General features: G+C 40.8%; 1 protein-coding gene across 1 annotated transcript in view; it reads left to right on the forward strand.

Moving 5' to 3' along the window:
- Positions 1–23,943, forward strand: part of LOC111566277 (ELAV-like protein 4) — an 88,149-nt gene that overhangs the window by 35,916 nt on the left and 28,290 nt on the right. Inside the window, exons 4-5 of the mRNA XM_055017664.1 lie at positions 3,007–3,253; positions 22,686–22,789. Of these exons, the coding sequence (XP_054873639.1) occupies positions 3,007–3,253; positions 22,686–22,789 (351 nt within the window). The remainder of the gene's footprint in view (positions 1–3,006; positions 3,254–22,685; positions 22,790–23,943) is intronic.

Below are 23,943 nucleotides of genomic sequence, written 5' to 3' on the forward strand. Positions count from 1 at the left end.
GGTCTACAGGATCTGCAGGTAACTCTGCAACTGTTGGTGTCAAAATGCTGCATCTACAAACAGAAATACATTGCACAAATCCGACCTGCATGGGAGGCGTGCCAGGAAAAAGCCTCCGCTGTCCAAAAGCAACATTAGAGAGAAAAAAACTACAGTTTGCCAATGAACATACAGACAAAGAGCAGGACTTTTGAAATAATGTGCTCTGGACAGATGAATCAAAGAGAGTTTGTTTGGCCACATTAACAGTAGACATGTTTTGGCACAGACCAAAGACAGCTTTTCAGGAGAAGAATCTCAGACCATCTGCGAGGCACGGTGGTGGAAATGTTATGGTTTGGAGTTGCTTCGCCGCCTCGGGGACCAGGCAGCTTGCAGTCATTGATTCAACTATGAATTTTGTATCATATCAAAGAGCCTTTGAAGATAATGTGAGGCCATCTGTCTGGAAGTGGAAGCTAAATCGGAAGTGGACCTTTCAGAAGCACACTAACAAATCCACCAAGGACTGGGTCGAAAAGAAAAAAATGAAGGCTTATGGAACCGCCTAGTAGGAGCCCAGATTCGAATCTCATTGAAATGTTGCAGAGGAAACAGGCAGTACATGCAAGAAAACCTGACATTTTTCAGGAAAAGTGTTCAAAAACTAGTATGCAAACCCTTACAAGAACTTATTCTGCAAAAATGGACAATGCTAGCTTCTGGTGCCAAGGGTATAGTTACCGTAATTTCCGGACTATTGAGCGCACCTGCATATAAGCCGCACCCACTAAATTTAAAATGAATTTTTTTTTTATACATACATAAGCCGTACCTGACAATGAGCTGCAGGTGTCCATGTTGTAATAAGAGATATTTACACAGATTTTTTTTAACTTTTTATTAGATAAATGCTTTTTTTTCAAACAGTGCCTGTAACATGGCATTAACAGTGCAGTAACATGGCAGTAACGTGGCTGATTAAAAGTCAGTGATCGCTAGCTTCACCTTCCTCCTGTGCACTAAAACCACTGAAGTCGTCTTCTTCGGTGTCGGAATTGAACAGCCTCAGAAATTGTTCGTCACACATTTTCTCAGTCTCTCTTTCATTGTCGCTCTCAACGTCACTTTCGTGTCGAGGCAAATTCGCGCTTGAGCTTGTGCTATCCTCTTCATCACGCAGCAGACCAGCCTTTCGAAACCCGTTGGTGATCGTGGATTTTTTGACACTACTCCACGCTGTCAGGATCCACTGGCAAAAGTTGCTCTTCGCATGCGGCCAGTTTTGGTGAATGATTTCTCACCGCTCGTCATCCAAGCCTCTCACTCAACTCGGAGTGCCACTTTAAATGCACGATTCACACTGATGTCTAGCGGCTGCAAAAACTTTGTTGTGCCCCCAGGAATCACAGCTGGGATTGAGTTTGTCCTCTTGATGGCTGCTCTCACAGAATCAGTTATATGGGCCCTCATGCTGTCCAAAACGAGCAATGCTTTTTTTCTGTGAAAAAATCCTCCCAGTCGCTTACCGTAGCACTCTGTCAGCCATTCCTACATGAGGCTTTCTATCATCCACCCTTTCTTGTTGACTTTCACGGCGATTTCTTGAGGGAGTTTTCTTTTGGCATCGTCATCCGCTTAAAAATCACCATTGGTGGAAGCTTTTGTCCGGATGCTGTGCAGCTCAGAACACAAGTGAAGTGCGTTCTCTCATGGCCGGTTGTTTTCAACGTGATGGACGATTCACCTTTCTTGTTAACAGTCCGAGTGAGAGGCACGTCGAACGTCAAAGGTACTTCATCCATATTTATGATGTCGTCTGGTCCGATGGAATTCTCGGCTATCTTTGTTTGAATGAATTTGCGGAAGTTTGTAAGTTTTTCCTTGTAGTCGGCAGGGAGTTGCTGACACAAACTAGTCCGTGCCCTGATGGACAGGCCTTTTCGCCTCATAAATCGGAGACACCACGATGGTCCACCTTTAAAATCTTCAGTCTTCTTTTCGGTGGCGATTGTTTTGGCTTTCATTCTGATCTGCACGGTGGAAACGCCTCGGCCGTCTGCTCTCTGTGTGTTCACCCAGTCTTCAAGAACGTTTTCAAGTTTGGGCCATCTGCTTTTATTACCTCTGAAAGCTTTTGTCGTCTTTTTGCATTGAGTCAGTTCTTCACGCTGCCGTCTCTGACGTCTCACCATCGATTCGTTGATGCCAAGCTTATGTGCAGCAGCTCTATTTCCTTCTCTGACAGCGAGCTCGATTGCTTTTAACTTAAAGGCCGCGTTGTATGCATTTCTTCGTGGATTCTCCATAATGAGGCTGTGTGCAAGAAGCGAAAAGTAACTGATCTGAAGAATTTAGTGCGCGTGAATTTGACTTTATTCGAACAGTTTCATTGGTCCACTGTGACCTGTTCGGTAATTTCATTGGTCTGACGTGACCAGGCAAAAAAACGTATTGGCGGCATGACGCGCGCCCGTAAAATTCCATACATTAGCCGCACCCTTCGATAAGCTGCAGGGTTCAGAGCGTGAGAAAAAAGTCGTGGCTTATAGTCCGGAAATTACGGTACTTTTCCCATGGAAGAATACTACAACTATTGATACTCTGGTAAATAAATGATTGAAAAAAACAGTCTTGTCCTTAGTGTTGTGTTCTAGTATATCACCCTTATCTTTAGGCATTGATTCGAAGAGGATCAAATGTTTGCTTGTCCGTTTATGTCAATAAACACAAAAATTTCCTACTTTTTCACATGACTGTTCAGTGCTGCAAATTCAAATCTTGTTAAAAAGAAAAGTCTGGAGTTTTAAAGGCCATTTTCATTGAGACTCTTGATCCGACTACATGCTTTTTAAAGAAGTACTTTTAAAAATAACCTTTTTGTGAGAGCCTTGCAATGCCCTGCTACATATTCAGTGCTCCAAATTGCTCAATACTATAGAAAAGCCTTTGCTAATGAATGCCATCTCTCTCCTTCTTCCTCCCTGCCCCTTTTTTCCACTACAATTCCTCGCCTTTTTCCTCCAGATCATCAGTAACATGGAGGCTCCAGTGACAAATGGCCCCAGCGGAGGAGGCACCACAGCCAACGGGCCGACCACCAACAGCCGTGGCTGCCCCTCGCCCATGCAGACCGGCCCGTCGAACGACGACAGCAAGACAAACCTCATCGTCAACTACCTGCCCCAGAACATGACCCAGGAGGAGTTCCGCAGCCTGTTCGGTAGCATCGGCGAGATCGAGTCCTGCAAGCTGGTTCGCGATAAGATCACAGGTACGAAATGGAGAGTGTTTGTGTTACAATGGGGGTTCTGCTGGCTGTGCTTCCCAAAATATAGACTTTTTAGAAACTGTCAAAGTATCTCTTTGCCTCAGCCCTTTTCATGTTTCACTGAAGCTAAAGCATAAAAAAATGACGATACATTCCAGTTGTAGTAGGGAGAAAGTCAGGATATACTGCAATATAATGAGTGTGTTTATATGGACATGAGTATCCTGGTTATGATCAGGTTTTGTGAATGTTTTGCAAATGAAAATATGACATTCTGAGTTCAGAAACCTGAGAAAATCTTGACCCAGTTTGGAGCAATCTGAATGTCCTAGCTGGAAGTGGGTGGAAAGAAAACTAAATACATCTTATCCAGTTTTCTGAATGTTGTCGACTACCTGCACAGGTGAAGCTTCAGCCAAGTGATGTAACAGAAACACAACAGCAGCAGTGAAAGCAACTAAAAATTCTAAGCTAGTCAAGTCTGCAACATGAAGCAGGTCAGGTTAAAATCCACAAAGTAATTCAAGGTTTCAAAATGGATGGTTTGTGTGTGTAAACATCATAAATGTCCATGCAAATACCACACGCAATGCGAATTATGACGTGTTCATTTCGCTTAGAAATCTAGGTTCAGCTGCTGCCTTAAAAATGTGAATTAACTGCACTGGAGTTAATTAGTTTGTGTAAAGTCATCCTATGAGTTGTCAAAATGTAAAACTGGCCGACATAAATTCACTGAATGTGAGAAAACAAGTTCAATAAGCTTAAGAAATTAAGTTGAATGAAATAGTCACGTAGGCAAATGTTAGAGACAGACTTGCTTTCCTTCTACATTTTTTAAGTTTCTTCCTCATGAAGAACTTACAGCTGTCTGTGAGGCTGCTCCAAGTTACAGTGAGATAAATTATAAATCAACGTGCAGTTACTGAATTCAGTACTAATCTTGGTCATAGTTACATTTATTTTGATTAATATCATAAAGAACAGTCATATATGTAGAGTTTTAACTCTTCAACAGTGCATTCTGGGAAGTCTGCATGTATGCTGGTTTTATTTCTTCTAAACTTAATTTAATATTGAGTGAACTTTCAGCTGTTCATTCATTCAACTCATTTTGAGTCAAAATGCAAAGAACTCATGTTTTTAAGCTCTAAAGTAGTCTGGAAATAAAATTTAAAAGAGTCATTATCATTAGCAAAAGTCCTATTATATGTTTTACAGTACCATGATTGGTTACCATGATACTAGTATTCGTCAGGTTTACAAGGATATATATGACGAAATCTCCGTGTAAATGTCTAATTGTGAATATAATCGAAACCAGAAAAAAGCCTCTTAACTGGTCTATTTATGTCCATGTTCACACTCAGCGTTTGAGGATTTAATTGTCCCAAAAGGCAGTTTAGTTTAAAGGAAAGAGGAAAAGACAGGTAAAGCACAAGGTGAGTCACTGTAGTCAGCTTAATGAGGCTGGAAAGGATGACTGGACTTATTTTTTTAGTCAGCATCCTGCTTTTGAGCTATAATATCCGATGTACACTTCAATAATAGTTTAAAGATTTAATCACGACAAGACGGATTCAGTGTATTTGGTGTTTTTACTTCATTTTCAGTCAACCTTTAAGCTTCTGAAGGGCATCTTTGGATGTAAACAACTGACTACTAGTTGTTTGGATGTAAACAACTAAATTCTCAACAAATCATATATTTTACTTCAGAAAGACACTGCAAAACAGAACGTCGCTGTTCTCACGCAGCGAGATCAAAGGTAGGCGAAGCAGCACCAGTCAGGTCACGAACACGGAGCTGAACGTACAGTCACACCTGGAACACATGAAACTGTTCAGACTTGCACTCGAGCCAAACAATTCAGGTGTTTGAGAGGAATCGGCGTCTGCCAGGAGAAATCCATCTCTGCCCTCCATGTGTGTGTGTTCAAGCGAAGCAACCCGCCAATGCTGCAAAGTGCCACATGTTCTCCAGAGGTGTTTAAATTAAGCAGCACTTTGCGGCGCTAATCATGGCTGTAATCTGGGCGTAGTTGCTGTGTGGGTGGTCATACAGCAGATGGATCGGAGAGAGGGGGGAAGGTTGGGGTGGTGGTGGTGGTGGTGCAGCTCTGTGATAATGCTCTATAATGGCTTTCATTTTAGATCCTACTTACTGACACTCTTCTCCTGATAATCTCATTAAAGAGCACCAGGCAGGCAGGCAGGCAGCACTCGAGATCACCGAGCCATTCTGGGATAGCGAGCAGGGGAGGAGAGTAAACACACACAGATACATACGCCAACATAATCACAGAATTAGATTCCCCGTAATAGATTAAGTACGACTAAAGGGCCGATGGAAACGACAATTCTGACTGCAAAGCGGAGATGGCCGCCAGCCGAGCTGCTGCAGCCTCCTTCTGTTCTCCTGCTCTTTTGAAGTGTATTTCTGCTGCTCCGCGATTCCTCTTCAGGACCATCTTCCTCTTCCGCCATAATGGGCCACAAAATGGAGCCTGAGAGATACACCGGGATAATGGAGGATGGTGTGTACAAAAATAACGCTGGGATACCACATGCTATCATCATCACTATCACCATGTTCTCTCCTCCACCTGATTTTCCCCTTAAGTGTGATTTGCCAAACAGCAGCAGCAGCCAGGAGCCGGGCTAACAACACATATTTGGAGAGAGTTTAAAAATGAGCAGAATTGCTGTAAACTTGTTCGGGCTCTAAATGGGGACCGTTAGAGAAGCAGAAATGTTTGTTCGCTCACTTCTAAACCATTTAGGGTACTTCTCTGCTCTGCACTACAAGGTCTATCTGATGAGCGTCAACGCAGAAAAAAAGAAGGGGAAAAAGTTATAAATAAATCCTGCCCTCCCTCCATCTCCCCCTGTGGTGTTCGCCTGTTTTGCTCTCCCATGGGTGCAATTTTCTCGTGCAAACTTTTAGGCTAACAAAGCACCGATCCCTTCCAGCAGGGAATGCCAAGAGGCTTCATGCTCTCTAACAGTCATCCAAATCATTAACTGACTAAGCCAGGTTTGCAGGAGGGAGGGCTGGAAGAGTAAAGAGATCACTTTTTTAGGCTGATATATACTCCTGTACTGTCATATAAACCTGCATTTGGATGGAAAAAAACATCAACTTCTGACAATTTGACAGATTTTTATCAGGATTCCTGAGTAAATCAAGTTTGAGGAAAGTCAAGCTCTTGTTTAGGGTTAGTGATGCAGCTGCATGTTATTTACACACATATTTTAAGTTGATTCAGCTTGGACGTTCCCCTGCTTCCTGAAAAATGGAACTGCACTTCAGGTGATTCATTAGTTCAAATCATCTTATATGCTGTGAAAGTGTGAAACTAACTGTGTTAAACTAACTGAAGTTGGGAAAATTAGTTCATTCAACTTAAGATATTGAGTTGAATCAGCTAGTAACACAGATAACTTTTAAAGACAGACTTGTCTTCTGCAAGTCTCTGTTTTCTACATTTAAAGAATTTCTTCTTCATTTAACTTGGAGAAAATCTGAGCTGCCATTTTGGATCACGGTTGCTTCTAGTTACAATGAGATGAATTCTAACTCTACGTGCATAGGAACGGATTTAATACTAACCTTTGTCATGCTTCAATGTATTTTTATTGTTATGACAAGAAACAACCAAAACTTAATTTAACAACAAGATACAGGAAGTTTCCACCATGTCTGTTTTTCTCAAACTACAGAAAAGAGTATCTAAGAAGTTTTAACCCTCAAACAATGCATCTGGCTTATGGAAATTTTGTTCCTGATAAACAAGAACTCATGTTTTTAAGTTCAAAAGTGATCTAAAAAGAATAGTACTAGCAAAAAAATCGAATTTTCTCCATATTTGTTATCTCAAACTACAAAAAACAAGAGTTTCTGGAGTTTTAACCCTCCAACAATGCATCATTATCTCCTAGTTTTGCTTCTTAATTTAATTGATTAAACTTAATTTAATGAATTTAGTGAACTCAGCTGTTAATGAAGCTGTCATTCATTCAAATCATCATTTTCGATCAAATTCAATGTTACTAAAACTCTCATATTTTCTCCATATATTTTTTCTCAAGCTACAAAAAACAAATGACTCTAAGGAGTTTTAAGTCACTAACAATCCATTCTGGCTAGTCTGCTTGTATGTTTTGTTTCTTAAAAACTTAATTTAATGAGTTTCGTGAATTCTCAGCTGTTCAGTCATTAAACTCATCATTTCAATTCAAAATGCATGTTTTAAAGTTCTGAAGAGACCTAAGAATAAAAACTAGACATTATTATTCGTAAAACTAATATTTTTCACCATGACTTTATTATGTTTTATAGTGCACTGATCAGTAACTTAAAATGTCAAAATGGATCAAATTCCATAAACCCATGTTTTTAGTTCTAAAGTGGCCTGGAAAATTAAAGTGAGACTTTTTTTTAAGTTCAGTTAACTAGAAATTAGTAAAACTCTAAATTACGTAAACTAGAAAAGATGAGTTGATTTGACTAAATTCTGTGATGTAAGAATATGTCATCGTATTTCTGTCAGTATACCACTAACTTTGTTGGATTTACACAATGACTAATAAAGCCTCTATCTCTACTGATGGCAATAATGGAGCCCTGCTTGCTTCATATTCCATTATTGAGTATAAAGAGCATAGAACAAAGTTTAAGAATTAAAATAAACTCATAATTATTCAAAAATGCACTTGGATAATACACAGCCCGTCTAAAAAACAAGTCGCCACTTGGATTTAACTGAGCAAATAGGTCAGATCCTTCCATTGGATAATTACTGCAGTGATGACAACAACTTCTTTAACCCGAGCTGATGCAGCGAGGAGCTTCTCATTTCTAAACAACCATGTTGGAAGACATCTCCTGTGGTCATGGAAGGGATGTTAATCTGTCTCAGAAGGATCAAATTATTGGCCTGCATCAAGCAAAGACAACAACTAAGGAGATTTATGAAACTGCTAAAGTCAGATTAAGAACCGTCCAACTAAAACCTGAAAGATGACGGTGAACCATCATCTTCAGGAACAAATGTGGTCGGAACAAACTCTGAGATGATCGTAGGAAATCAACTGTAGAACTCACAGCTATGTTTAATAGTGAAAGTAAGAACATTTCCACACGCACAACGCAAAGAAAACTCAAAGGATCGGGACTAAACAGCTGTAGCTCTAAGAAAACCACTGATCAGTGAGGATGATCAGGAAAAAAGGCTTCAGTTTGCTAGGTAGCATAAAGATTGGACTCTGGATCAATGGAAGAAGGTCATGTGGTCTGATGAGTCCAGATTTACCCTGTTCCAGAGTGATAGGGGCATCAGGGTAAGAAGAGAGGTGGATGAAGTGATGCCTTCATCATGTCTAGTGTCTACCAGCCTGTGGGGGTTAGGGTTATGATCTGGGGTTGGTCAGGTTCACCAACGTTACGTTCCCAAAGAATGAGATCAGCTGACTACCTGAAGATACTGAATGACCAGGTCTTTCCATCAGCGGACATTTTCTTCACTGATGGCACGAACATGTTCCAAGATGACGATCTCAGGATTCATGGGGTTCACATTGAGAATGAGTGGATCAGGGAGCATGAGATGGATTGTCCTCCACAGAGTCCAGACCTCAGCCCCACTGAGAACCTTTGGGATGTTCTGGAGGAGACTTTGGTCCGACTCTCCCATCATCAATACAAGATCTTGGTAGAATATTAACGCAACTCTGGACAGAAATAAATGCTGTGACAGTGCAGAAGATTATCGAAATGATGCCACGGTGAATGTGTCGTTCTCAGAGTTAAAGGAGGTTCAATGAATTACTAGAGTGTGCGACTTTTCTTTTTTTGGACAGGCAGTGTAGTTTCAACCCTTGCAAGACTTAACCATTCCTCCGATGGATTCAGTTTGTTCAGCTTTTATTCCAATTCACTTTAAGCGAGCATTCTTCTGCGTTCATTTGCTTGCATCTCTTTGGTTTCCCACCAGCCTCCTGACTAACCTGTGAGTGTTCCCTGACAAGGTGTGAGCTCTGGAAGGTCTCAGAGGTATGAGGGACAGACAGGTCCTCGGCGTCCCCTCGGCTTCCTCTGAACCTGCTCCTGTCAGCTCCAATGATGCCGGGATGACATGAGGCTCAGGCAAATGCTGGCAGGCGTGGACACTTCAACTCCGTCTGTCACCCCGGCTGACTTCAGCTGGTAGAAGAGCCACCTCTGGGTGTCTTTCCTGCTACCCACCTGCTCGCCTACCTTCCTGCCTGCCTGGTGCTCTCATAGCACGCCAGGGACATGCAGGTTAATCTTTTATTTAAGGCTAGTTTACACGCACCTCGCTGCCCACACACACTTGCACATAAGCCCCGGGCCTCCACCTGTGAATTTCCTGTCTGCACATGTACACTTAAAGAGAAGATATCTTCAGTGTTGTTTTGTTGTCTCACTTAAGACTTTAGACTGGAGTAGCTTTTGCACTTGTCCTTCTGCATTCCAAGCAGGAAAGACTCTACATATAGAAATGCTTTGTAACTTTAAGGTAAGACAGTCCTTTATTACTCCCCAGGTCAGGGGAAATTTCCAGTGTTAGAGCAGCAAAAATCTTTCAGAGCAGCACTAACTACAGTTTACTACAGTAAAGATAATAATTATAATAACAATAATATATACAAGAATGAAAAATGAATAAATACAGTATTACTACACTATAAGTGACATCAGCATAAAGTGGCTTGTGGAATACATGTAATTGTAAAAGTGCAGAAAATGCCAGCAGTGCAAGGAATTGTTGTGCAGATTTTACCGTGATTTAAGATGATATGATATGAGTGCAGGTTATGTTAACATCAGCCAGTGATGCTGATGTTGTAAAGTCTTACAGCAGATGGAATGAAGGACCTGTGATAGCGTTCCTTCTTGCAGGGTGGATGTCTCAGTCTGCTGCTGAAAGAGCTGCTTAAAGACCCCACAGTGTCATGCAGTGGGTGAGAGGGATTGTCCATGATGGATGTGAGCTTTGCCAACATCCTCCTCTCATCCACCTCCTCTATGGAGTCCAGGGAACAGTCCAGGACAGAACCTCCTCCTGACCTTCTGTTTAGTCTGTTTCTGTCCCTTTCAGTGCTCCCTGCTCCCCAGCAGACCACTGCATAGAAGATGGGGCTGTATGTGGAGTCCGGAGGTGGTAGAAGACGGGGATGGGAGGAGGGGTGCTGTTGGTGGTGGTGGTAGAGAGCTGAGGTGTGAAGAAGGAGCTGGCTGGTCGGTGCTTTGATGAGAGGGGGGAGGAGTGGGAGCAGAGTCAGATCTGTTAAAGAACAGATTCAGCTCATTGGCCCACTCCTGGCCTCCTGCTGCAGCTCCCCTCTCATGGCCTCTGCTGTAACCAGAGATGGATCTCAGGTCTCTCCAGACCCCCCTTGTGTTATTGTCCTGCAGGTGAGATTCCATCTTGGTCCTGTAGCTGGCCTTGTCCGCCTTGATCTTCTTCTTTATCTCCTTCTGCACCCTCCTCAGCTCCTCTTTGTCCCCAGATCCAAAGACCCTCCTCTTCTCCTTCAGCAGGGCCTTCAGTTCCAGGGACACCCAGGGTTTGCTGTTAGAGAAACACCGTACTTTCCTGGTCGGTACGATGTTCTCTGCACAGAAGTTGATATAGTCCGTAACAGCGTCTGTCAGTGCATCAATGTCCTCCCCGTGTGGACCACACAGCACATCCCAGTCTGTGGTCTCAAAGCAGTCCTGCAGCGCCTCAGTGGCCTCGTCAGACCACTTCTTCACATACCTGGTGGTGGGGGGTTGTTTCTTCACCATAGGTATGTAAATGGCTGCAGTCTCACCAGGTTGTGATCTGAGTGGCCCAGCGGGGGGAGGGGGGAGGAGCTGTATGCATCCTTGATGTTTGCATACAGCAGGTCCAGGGTTTTATTGTCTCTGGAATGGCAGGTCACGTACTGGGTGAATGTGGGGAGAGTGGCAGAGAGCGATGTATGATTAAAGTTTAAGATGTTCATTCTGTCTTTAGAAGAAAGCAAACAGCCCAGTTAACTTGAAAATTTGCAATATTCTCAATATAACAGTTTTTACCTGTAATTTTTATTCAGCAGTTTGCTTTTGTTTCACAGATTTTCCATAAAGTTGCAGATAATAACTAGTCAAATCATAGAAAATCATTAGCCAAAAAAATTAAACAGTTAATTCTAAAAATACCTGTTTTTTTGTTGTTTTTTTTTTTACAGTTTTTCACTCAGCCAAAAATATTATTTGACATTATTTGCAGTTATTCAAAAGAAAACTGGGCATATTAGGAATGGAAAAATCTTTAATAATTTGTCAAATTTCACAGATGTTTCCTGTTTTGTTAAATTACAGATCATATCTAATAAAATCACAGAAAAAATGATCAATTTACATGTTAGAAAAACTGAAACAATTTGCTCTAAGAATACAGGGTTTGTTTTTTACTTATCAAAAAATTTGGCATTATTTGCAGTTATTTAAAAGAAAATTAGGTATATGAAGAATGGGAAAAAGATTTTTTTTAATTAAAGCTAATACCTAGTATAATCAAAGAAAAAATGATTAATTTACATGTTAACTGAAAAAAAGAAAGTACACAGTTGTTTTATGCTGTTTTTAACAGCAAAAAAATATTATTTGAGACTATTTGCAGTCATTCAAAAGAATATTATGTATATTAAGAATGGAAAAGTGGTTAATAAATTGTTAAATTAGAGCGAATATCTAGTAAAATCACAGAAAAAAATATTAATTTATATGTTAACAGAAACAGTTTACTGTAAGAGTACACATTTTTTTGAAAAAAAAAGATTTGAGAATATTTGCAGTTATTCAAAAGAAAATTATGTGTATTAAGAATTGAAAAATGGTTAATAATTTATAAAATTTTGCAGATGTTTCCTGTTTTGTTAAATTAGAGATAATATCTAGTAAAATCACTGAAAAAAATATTAATTTACATGTTGACTGCAAAGAAAACAAGGACAAAGCTGTAAATAATCTCTAAAATGTATATTTTTTTATGGATGATAATTCCTTCTTGTACATTTTTCTGTAAAATTACCATTCACATTGACATTTTTACTGTATTTCAATCAGCAAAAAAAAGTACTATTTGCTGTAATTGAAAAAATTATTTTATGTATATTAAGGAGTGACAATGGTAAATATTTGTAATAATTTTACAGATTCTTCTTGTTTTGTTCAATTACAAAAAAAATCTATTTTAAAGTCACTAAAAACAATTTATTTTCATGTTGACTGTAAAGAAAACAGGGCAGAATTGTAAATAATGTCCAATAGTATACAAATAGCAGCTTGTTCTTTTACAACGTGTAATTATAAAATAACAGTTTTATTATGTATAAATCATAAAAAAATTATTATTATTTTAGATATTTGTCATTATTTAGGCGCTTCAAAGATTGATTTTTTTCCCCCCACATGTCCCCTCGCTGAGCCACAAATACACAGCACACAAGCCTTTATGTAGAGCCAGGAGACATTTTTGTGGACTTTGCAGTATACCGAATATGCACTCCTGAACATCTACCCATGGCCGTGCACACAGGCGTGCACGTACACACCGAAATGGAATTGACTGATCCTTGTCAGTAAGTCATTTTTCGGGATCATTTTTCTGCATCAGCTGCATTTCTGCTGGAGAAATGAATGCATTTGTTTTCATAATGACACGGAGGAGAAGAAAATAGCTTTTCATGCTGGAACAAGAACTGACTGCATTAGAGAGGGCAGCGGGACGGAGGGGGGTTAAACCTGCACGGAAAACAGTTTTTTTTGCATTCTCACACAATCGCCAAAAACTCAGTAGATGGGATCCTTTACTCACTTTTGTAGAAAGTAGTTGTCAGCAATGTTCTGGCTGCAGGTGTTACCTTCTCCTCTAGTAGTCACAGCATTTTCACCTTTTAAGATGAAGCTTTCTCTGTTAATGCAGGTGAAATCATTCTTTTTCCTCCACGTTAAACCCATCGTCCCAAAACGAAGTGACTGAAGCTTTTTGTGAGCAATACTCTAGTCACCTTCCATGTGTTGGTTTTATACATGGAATCTGGGGAACTGATGCAAATCATAGTGACAATGTAGCAAGCCAAGCAGATGTTGGCCATGAAAAATAGATGGACTGTGATGTCAGATGTGGAGTAGTTGAAGCTGGAGCACCTCTGACAGACAGCAGCTCTATATGAAAGGCTGCTGCGAAACCAATAGTAACAGAAGGACAGGTACCAATTTTTCATATAGCGGAGGTGCAAAAAAAAAAAAAACACTCAAGCTTTGCTGGATTTGGTTTGCTTTCTATGCAGAACTATGTATATTAAAGACAAAAAAATGGTAAATAGTTTTTAAAAATTTCACAGATATTCCCTGTTTTGTTCAATTACAGATATTATCTTGTAAAATCACAGAAAATAGTGTATTGGAAATGTTAACTGTAAAAAAATAACAAAAAAAATCTGTATTTTTATAAATGGTACTTGCTTATTTTATGTTTGACTGTGAAATTACACTTTTTTTACTGTATTTAAATCAGAAAAAAATCTCTTATTTAAAAAATGTATATTAAGGATATATTCAGTATATATATTTGTGTTTTTTACAGTTAGTCTCTGTTTTAATAATTACTAATAATATCTATCATATAAGGGGATTCATTTACATTTTGGCAAAAGAAAACCACAGCAAAACTGTAGGTAATGTCCACATTAAATAGTATACAAATACAAACCTGTTCTTTTACAGTCTAGGACTGTAAAATTACACTGTTTTAGTCTATTTAAATCATCTGAAAATATGCTTATTTTGCAGATATTTGTAATTATTTTCACTTTTTTTCCTCCCATCTTGTGTAAGTCCACATGTCCCTTACAAAACACACAAGCCTTTATGTAGAGCAGAAACCTGAGATTCAGAAAGCCTGTTTTTTTTTTTTATTTCATCGTCAGGAACATCAAGTCCAACCACAAATCAGCCGTCTAACCCTGATTTACGAGGACAGATGAGTGGTGCTTAGCTCCAAGCATGAGGTCTGAAAATCAAATATTCAAAATATAAACCTCAGTTTACCCACATTTCTTAGTTTCTACTAAAATATACATCGGCAACAAGAGATTGCGAGCCGAGCTTTTTTCTATTTTACTAACGAAGCTGATTAATACTTGGATTTGTTGAGTTTTCATGTGCATTTTTGCAAGGTCAGAACTTAAGTCTCCATTAATTAATTATGCTGTAGGGATGTTCAGGTTAGGTTAAGATCCACAATAATAAATAATTAGAATACTGTAGGATCGGAGCTATACTATTACATTATTTACTTTATTCTCCATAAGTAATTCTACTGTTGAATCCCAGTCTAAATATGTATTGTGGTCAGGTAAAGTAATATTTGATATACTTTTTGGAGGGTTTTAATCCCCCAAATGTAAATTACTCATTTAAAAATCACATCATAAACAACAATATAAGGTCTTAACCCCCAAATTTACACTTGTGAGGTCACTTTCCTAACTAGTATTGATAGTTGGGACCTTATTTGTTTGACTTCTTTTCATTATTTGTCTAATTAGCTTTTTTTTGTTTGTTTGTGTGTAACCTAATTTTCGAAAGGTGCTACGAGAGTTATTTTTTAAAAATTATTACTGGACTGGAGTGATGGAAGCAAAACTCACCATTATTCCTCTTTTTGTCTCATGATGAGACCTTAAAAAACAACAACACGAATGCAGTGTTGTTCTGCGTGGCGACAAAAACATCACAAACTTCTCAAACCCTCCCTGAAACCGTGCTGCAGGAGATCTGGGTTCGTAGCGTTTATATCCCACATACAGGCTGCGTTTATCTGAACCTGAAATGGGCTGAAGTCTGGAGATAGCGTGAACAAAGCTGACAGGGGAAGAGATGAAAAACGGATTTGACATCTCAGAAGCCAGGTATTAAGAGAGCTGCCAGGCCCAGAAGTGAATGCGCAAGCAGGACGACACACATTAAAGTTTCAGAGTCCCGGGTCCTGAGGATGTCCTGCCTCCCTCTGCCTCCCCTCCACCTGCTCAGGACCCAAAATTGGATGTCCTGAACTGGCCTGGCCGCCCTGCTCCTCCTGTGACCCTCCCGTCAGACAGCCTCTGTCCCCTCTCATTTCAATCCGAGTGCCCTTTACATGGAACATAGAGGTTGTGACTGTCCCCTGTGCCGGCCTTAGATCCACAATGCGCCTCAGGGCTGGTTCATTCCAACCCTGCGCTCTTGAGTGCACTGTACCTGTGCAGAAGAGAAAGTCTTTTTTTTTTTTTTTTGGTCTTTTTGTCCTCTGCATACGTGCTGCCGGACAGGATTCGGGGAGGAGGAGGAGGAGGAGGCTTCTCGAACAGAGTCCAAGCAGGTGCAATCCTGACGTAACAGGGTTATCCAAGACTTAAACGGGGGCTCCTCTGTCTGTCAGCTTGCCTCCTGTTTCTCAGCTGCACAGATTGCCAAGCAGCCCACACACTGCAGGCTGCAGTCCACTGGCCCCAGGGCTCAGGGCGCCACCGTGAGGGGGCGGTTTACGTGTTGTGTTTGTCCCTGAGCTTCTATGTGGGCAAGTGTGTGTCTGTTGGAGGAAGCAGGGCCTTGGGAGCTGAGAGTGGGAGCCTCCTGACTGTAACAGTGGCTGCTACCTTGGCAACCCAGGAGGGAAAGATGTGTTGAATGAGTGAGTGGGAGAGGGATCTACAGTAGATACATGTGTGTGGGGGAGACGTGGCTCTGTTTATGAATTTAGTTATTTAAACAGGCTCAATACATGCCACATGATATGTACTTACTGTACCGCTGGTATTTACGGCACTGTAGCCTTTTTGTTCTTATCCTTTTTTGTGCAAACTCCCCTTCTCTCTCTCTCCGCTTCTTGCGGAGAGTCTTGAAGGTAAGTGAAGTGTGTTTTGACATGAAGCTGGTGACAGGGCACCTTTGAAAAGCTGGGGGAGCGCTGGCACGTCAAAAATAGCACTACCTCAAGTTGCTGCAGCAGCAAGGGGCAAAACGTCAGGGGACGGGAGTCGGGAATGCGACACATTTATTTTGACAAATTGAAATGTTTCTCTTTTTTTCCCATCCACCTTTTTGCATCATCTTAAAATGTCACTAAATTTAAGCCTGACCGAACTAATCCACCTGTTTCCAGGGAGAGGTGGGGAAACTGGTCCTCTCAAGGTGTGTTAGTGTCTCATAGCTCTGCTGATCCCGACCCCATCTCACCCTTTTATAAAGCTTCCGTCCTCATGTGACTTCTGAATGACAGATGGACTCGGTTACTGACAGACAACCTTTAAAGTTCTCTTCACGTACAGAGATTTTTCCCTTTTGTTTATACACAAGACTGTAATATCTGTTTCTGCAAATGAACTTTTTGACAAATAGCTACACATTTTCAGAGAGCGTTATTAGGAACAATAGACGGCAGTGAGGCACATGGTGAAACAGGAGCTTCTTGCAGCTATGTGTGTGTTTTATTTGGTAGCTGCCACTTTAGATCAAAGTGTCTATAGTGCATCATGTGAGCCTTGCCTGATGATAGCAGGAGATGAAGATGCTTTCATGTCTGCAGTGCAGGGCTCTTAGTCACATAATACAACAAAAGGTACAAAATAATGTCAGGCAATATGCACTGGAGTGTCGTACTGTGTGTATTTCACTGTGAGCCTTACATTTATATATCTAACTAGCTTGTAAGTTCGGTGTAGCCATGTATACATCTATTTTTGTGCCTATTGCACATATATATGTATGTAATTTTGCACAGGTATGCTAATGTGGCTTTACACTTGCTTGCTCTCGTGTGTGTGTGTGTGTGTGTGTGTGTGTGTGTGTGTGTGTGTGTGTGTGTGTACGTACAGTGGGGGCAAAGGAAAGGTGAAATTACATGGCGGCACCAGCAGGCAGGACACCCGCTCGAAGTACACTCATTTTCTCATCTCACACATTGGGCAACCTGCTGCTCCTCAGGAAACAAATAATGGCTTAGTCATAACTCCTCGCCAACACACCACAGAGCTACTCACTAGAAATAGCAGTGATTTTACCACTGAAAAACCTCCCTATACAATTTATGTCAGATTGTACAAAAGCTTCGCCGAAAGAGTGGAGGTGGGTTCGAATTAGCCCCCACCTCCTCACTCTCCCACCGCATGGTTAGTCTGTTAGTGGTTTTATGTGATAAAACACTGCAATGCTACAGTGCTACCTAAACCTATACATTATATAATGGCAGCTTTTGGCAAATATAATATCATGAACAGCCTCTATTCTTAGATTATACACTTCACATGTTCCATTCAGGGACCTCTGCTATTATTGCATTTGCATAATTTTTTTTATTAAGAAGCCTTTTTTTACTATTATTATTGCTGCCAAGCATTTTCTTTAAGTCCTTACAAACTGCAGCCGAACTTGCACAAGTGGTACAGTAAGCAGATGACGAATCAAAAGCAAGCGAATGTCTTAGCCCATTAAAAGGCCATTATGAAGAGCAATGCATCATTTGGGTTTCTCGGTTTTTAATTGACAATTAAAATATATAAGTTAATGTTTCTATTACGCTAACTGATCAGCACAAGGCAGATTTTTCTGTTAGCTACAAATCCATTAGAGGCAATTTATCAGGCCTTTTTAATAGCTTCTCTACATTGCCTCATATGCAGCGCTTAGCTTATTTTTCTGTAATTATAAAACACCAGCAGACTCAATGTCTAGAAAATCCAGCAGTGATTATCAGACTTTCAGAACAAATTCCAGCGACTTAACGGAAGACACTCACAATATCAGGCACATGCAGTGTCCACTACATTAATTTTTAAACTTTCCTGCATATCTAAGGCAAAATAAAACTTAAATACTCCCAAATACTGCCGGCATAATATAAGAAATGCAGTATGAGCATGATTCATTACTGAATATCTTTGAACTTTTGTTGAATTGTTATGGTTGTAAGAACCAGGGAAGCAACTTTCAGTACAATAATACCTAAATGTGTGGCTAGAATTTACACTTTGAGAAGTTTTATGGGAATACGTTTTGTTTTTAGCAAGAAAATTCGGGTTTTGAATGTGGTCGGCCTTTCTGTGTGGAGTTTGCATGTGTGCCTGAGTGGTTTTTCTGTCTGTTACAATCCAAAGACATGCATGGCAGGTTAATTGGTGATTCCTAATTGGACATAGGTGTAATCGGTTGTCTGCTATGCACCAGGGATCTATCCAGTGTGCTCAGTGTCAGGTGGGATGAACTGCAACCCTCCTGCGACCCTCTACCGGCTGGATTCTTCTAATAATCTAACAATCTTAAACCGGTCTGAGCTGACCTTGCATTCAACGCTAAGTCAAGTGGTGCTGAGCCATTTTGAACTGCATCAGAACCGGGCTGAACTGCGGTGTGTTGAGCCCCAACTGTGATCCAAATGCAGGGCTGATCGTGCTGGAGAGTTCTGATGAGCTAAGATGGGCTGAAACCAACCACACTGCCTGTTGTGTCTTCATGCACATTGTAGTGTAGTTTGCAGACAGAAATCATGCAACGTTGTGCAGGCATACATGTGATAAAGGATTGAAACAGACTTAATCTTTACGGTAGGAAACATAGTGCCCCTCGCCACCATCCTGCTGATTGGACACACTTGTGTTTGTTTGCCTCCGTGATTGAGTGATTACATGTTTACGTGCACATGTGTGTGCATCTGCCAGTGCGCAGTATTGGCGTTACATCCCCCCACCCAGCCAGGCAGTCTGCCGGAGGCTCCCCGCTGTTTGCTGCTCCACAGCAGGCTGGAAATGGTGGGTGGAATCCCCTCCTGGAGCTCCTCTGATGCTGCAGGCAGATGTCTCCCTCCGTCTACCCCTCATCTCCCCCGCTCACCTGGGGAACGATGCCAGGCAGCGAGCCGCGCTCCCACCCCTCTTCCTTCCCGCCCCGGAGGCCCCTCAGCGTTGCCAAAGAGGGAGTGAAGACGCGAGTGGAGGCGTTGCGATGTGCCAATACCAGCCTAAGCTCCCCGTGTCTACAACAGACACGCCCAATTAAAGTGCAGAAATATCATTTACATGCAGCAGCTGCTGACATCCATAAGAGCTGCAATCAAAGTAAATACACTAGAATGCCTGTTGTAAGACTGTAATCCACTGCTGACTCACACGTGCATGCAAACTTGCACAAATGTCCCACGAACACACACATGCACGCACACATTTCCTGCCCCTTTACAACAGTAGCCTCCATGGCTGCCAGTTTGGCTCCGTTCGGCTGACTGGACGGCTCCATGAAGGCTAAGTGTCTCTGTACCATTAAGTGCCAGCCAGCCCTTCTCCACGGCCCTGCATGAGTGCTCTTTGTCAGCACCTTCTGGTGGAAGCGCTTGTCGAACCTCACATTTCTTGTTGAAGATGACGAAGAGGGGTGAGGAGGGTGCCGGGAAAGTGGGAGGCATGAGTGAGAGAGGCAGCGAGTAGAAGCCACTCAGCTGCACACATCTCGAATTTCACTGGAAATTCAATAGATGCACCTATGAGCAGTTACCATTAGAACCAGTACTGGTTATTCACAACACTGGGGTTACTTATTGGCAGGCTAAAGCAAGAAGTAATTATTTCACCACATTTTCTTTTTCTTCATTATTCATGGTTTCTTTTATGTTAAATTAAGAAAAAAAAGCAGAAGCCACTACAGTGTTTTTGTGAGTTATATTTAAACTGTCAAACTTAACACCTAATGTCAGCTGAGAGTCAGAGCAGAAGAAGAAGAAGAGCGAAGAGAGGACGGTTAGTTATAAATAGCAGTAGTCTCTCCAGGACGGCAGGTTTTTAATTAACAATAGAGTGTCTGATAATCCACAGTTAATCCAGAGGAGAAGAGGGAGGAGAGGAGAGAAGAAGAGAAAATCATCAGCTGTTTGATGTTAGGACTACAAGTCCCTCCTGGCCCTTCCACTGCTTGCTTCTGAGCCGCTCTGCGCTGTGATATCCATAGCCCAAATGTATTTATTTTGTGAAACAGCCATGCTCCATATTTTGTGATTCACTTTGTCTCTGACTAACCGCTGTCTGTTCCCATTAGCGTGAATATGTGTGCACGCCGCACTTCTTAAACCGACTGCGCCTCTCTGTGCTCGTGTGTGGTGTTAGTGGATCGGGGCTGTTTGTGGAAAAACTAGCCGACTGAAGGCCCTGATGGCTGGAGGCGTCCGCTTAAAGTCCTAAGCCTGTTGAAAGGCTTGATCTGCTGGGGAAACACTGGGAGATGTCAGGCCTGCTCCGCTCTCAAAGGGAGTCTGCTATCTAAGACACTTTGAGCTCAGAGGGAAGTGGGGGTGGTAGTTTTGCTCCGTTTGTGCACAGCTGCAAAGACAGTAACAGATATGTTGTTTGTAATATCACTGTCATAACTCAGTTCAGATTAGTACATTAGATTTATTGACTAGCTGACACTTCCATGTACAGCAAATGTGTCAGCTTCAAACTCCAGATGACCAAAATAACAACCAATAATACAATATTGCATAGAATATTTGCATCTATCTTTTCGAGTTATGACAACAAACAAACTACACTGAGTAGGAAGAGTTAGCTTTTCTGCTGTCAAACCACTAATTATTGATAGCATCAACTCGAGTTTTTAAGTTAATAACTCATACAAATAAAGTTCCATCTAGCATTTCTGCATTATTTACAGGGAATTTGTAAGTTTTTGTACCTTATCACCATGATTATGACCACACGATTTTAAGTAGGTAGGGGATATTATGATCTTAAGGTGAAGAAAATGTAAGGTTTTTTTAACCAGTTCCATTAAGTTGCCCCAATTAGATTTAGCCACAAGTCAACAAATACAGAAATTTGATTTTCAACTACAAACAAAGGAAATTAACACAACAGTTTGCATCAATTTTACAAAATTATGTTGAACCAACAAACTAAATTGAGTGGATGGAATTAGCTTTTCCTCTAAAATCCAAGATATCTTTAATTAGCAGGCTGAAATTGTCCAGGTATGTTAATATAAATCCTGATGAAGGAAAAATCAAGTTATCAAGCTAATTTTATTAAGTTAGCTCGACTTGAATTTAGTTACAAATCATCAAATGCAGAAATTTGAGTTTAAACAACACACAAAATTACGTTCATGCAATTACTATCATCATTATGCCAATCTATCCCATGAACATAAGATTTTCATCTTAAATTGTGACTGGAAATCACTAAATTGGGTTTTTATCTTTCAAAAGGTGGTGGGAAAAGGTCCTTTAAATTACTTTTAAAGTGTACTGGCTTTGGCACATCTGCATGAGGTTGACCTCAACTGAACGCTGAAAAATATGATTATACAGAGCTGAATTTAGACACTCAATTTATTTTTGTAAGCTACTTTTGTTCCAGTGAAATTCACATTTCTTTTTCATATTTTACATAACTTAACAGTAACACTTTGCTTCTCACCGTACTAAAACAAACATGACTCTGCTGATTTTGCTATTTGATAATCCCAAGGAGAAACTGTCCTCTTTTCTTACAATTGCACAAAATTTTAAGTTACCTCAACTTGAATTTAGTTATAAATCAACTAATGCAGAAATTTGAGTTTAAACAACATACATATTAAGTTTACCATCATTATTATGTCAGTCTACTGAATTAGAATGTTTGCAACTTTAAAGGCTTATCTAAATGCATAAATCTGACTTTTTTTCTCATCTTACATCCGTGCATGTAATTAAGTGGTGGGAATTGGTCTCCAGACTGATTTTTTTTAGAGTCTGTGACATAAGTATCAAGTACAGATGTTTTCTTTTTCCATTTTTTAGTGTTATTGTACCAGAATTGTTTCTAAAGCTACTGTTCTGTTCATCTTCTTTTGCGCACAGTAGACGGGAAGTCGTCCCTATGAGAAGACCTGGAAAAAGAGGCTGTCTCATTCATCTCATGTTTTAATGCCCAAATCTGAACAGTCGTGGCAACAAAGCGGGCTTCACATGACACATGGTTGACAAAAGTCACACCAAGTCTCATGGTGCCGTAGGCTGGAGTCACTGTGATCTCGTCAGTGGTGATGAAGATATGTTGCAAAGGATTTCCCAGAGGAGGATGTATGTTGTCCAAGATGGGAGCTGGGTCTGCATTTCATTTTTTAGCTTTACACACTGGATGATGGTCAAAGAAGCTCAGTTTTTACCTTTAGATTCCTAGTAATTTCAAATGCATGGCACAAAATTGCAACTATAGAAGAAATTTAAAGTGTAAACCCTCCTACTCTGATAATAAAGGGTCCACACAAGCAGTAGGATAATGATGTGTAATGAAGATGCAGAAGCAAAACAAGTGAATGAACAATAACATTTCTAAAGTTTTTCTTTCCTTCTTTCTTTGTGGCTTTTCAGGACAGAGTCTGGGCTACGGCTTTGTCAACTACATCGATCCAAAGGATGCAGAGAAAGCCATCAACACGTTAAATGGACTCAGACTTCAGACCAAAACAATCAAGGTAACCGACACCGTCTAGAGCAGAACAAACACTAGACAGGAATTGCTGCAAAATGTAAAACTCAATCCTGTTCAATGCATTTCCAAAAAGTTGTAGAGGTCATGTTGAACTTAAATTATGAGGGTGAGAGCCCTTTTCAGATAGAGATGCTGTTAGTGAATGTGCTGGAGGGCGAGATGGGATTAACATGCATGAGCCTCCGAAATAAAAAGACCATCTAAATCAAAGAGACACATTAAAACGCTCGCGACTATGGCTGATATGCTAATTACTTTCCAAATGTCAAAATGTAAAGGTGAAATTATATAGATATCTGTGAGTGAAAGGGAAGGAGCGCGTCCATCACGTTTTCCTAAATAATTGAGGGCTCTGTCTGTTCTTGCCTTTTAAATGGCATGACTAATGCGCAGGCTTGCTGTCACAGAGGTAACATAGATAAATCGGTGCCAGCGCTGTGCTGTCCATCCTCCAAACACATTCTGAAGGCTAAAAAGCCTCACGAGTGCTGTTTTCGCAGCTGTTTTACAAAAACATATCAGTCTTCCCGCTGATCTCGTTTTCTCGTCTCGTCCTCGCTGCTCTGCGCCTGCTGCTGTGTTGTTGCTTTTAAGCTGGGCAGTAATCTGTTGCTCTGTGGTAATCCCTGGATTCTCGCTTGCTGTCATCTGATCTAATCTGATCTAATCTAGTCTAATCTAACAAGATGGGATTAGCCTGTTTGTGAATGGGGGACTCCCTGCATTCCCTCGACAGCGTATACTGTCTGACTTGGCTCGGATTCGGCACAGAAGTCCACATCTGGTCTAAATCTAAGACAGAGATGACTTCTAATAAGTGATGTCTGTGTGTTTTGCATTAGTTAGTATGTGACTACATCTGTATTTATTTGGTAGTTTCTTGAGGATGGAGGTTCCGTGTCTGTCCAACCTGCAGTTTCAGCACAGCAAAGCTCTCACTGAGCAAAGATTAATGTTTGGATGACCCAAAAAAACTGAGATTGAGCCTCCTTTCATGTGTATGCGTATTGATTCATTAAATTTTACAAATGCTACACAGTGTGTTGCAAACAGCATCTTGACAGTTTCATATTTTACTGCCTCATTGGAGAACCTGTTATTTCTCTCTAGGGCTGGGCGATATGGCCTAAAAAAAAA

The sequence above is a fragment of the Amphiprion ocellaris genome, chromosome 2 (genome assembly GCF_022539595.1).
Source record: "Amphiprion ocellaris isolate individual 3 ecotype Okinawa chromosome 2, ASM2253959v1, whole genome shotgun sequence".
NCBI classification, from domain to species: Eukaryota; Metazoa; Chordata; class Actinopteri; family Pomacentridae; genus Amphiprion; species Amphiprion ocellaris.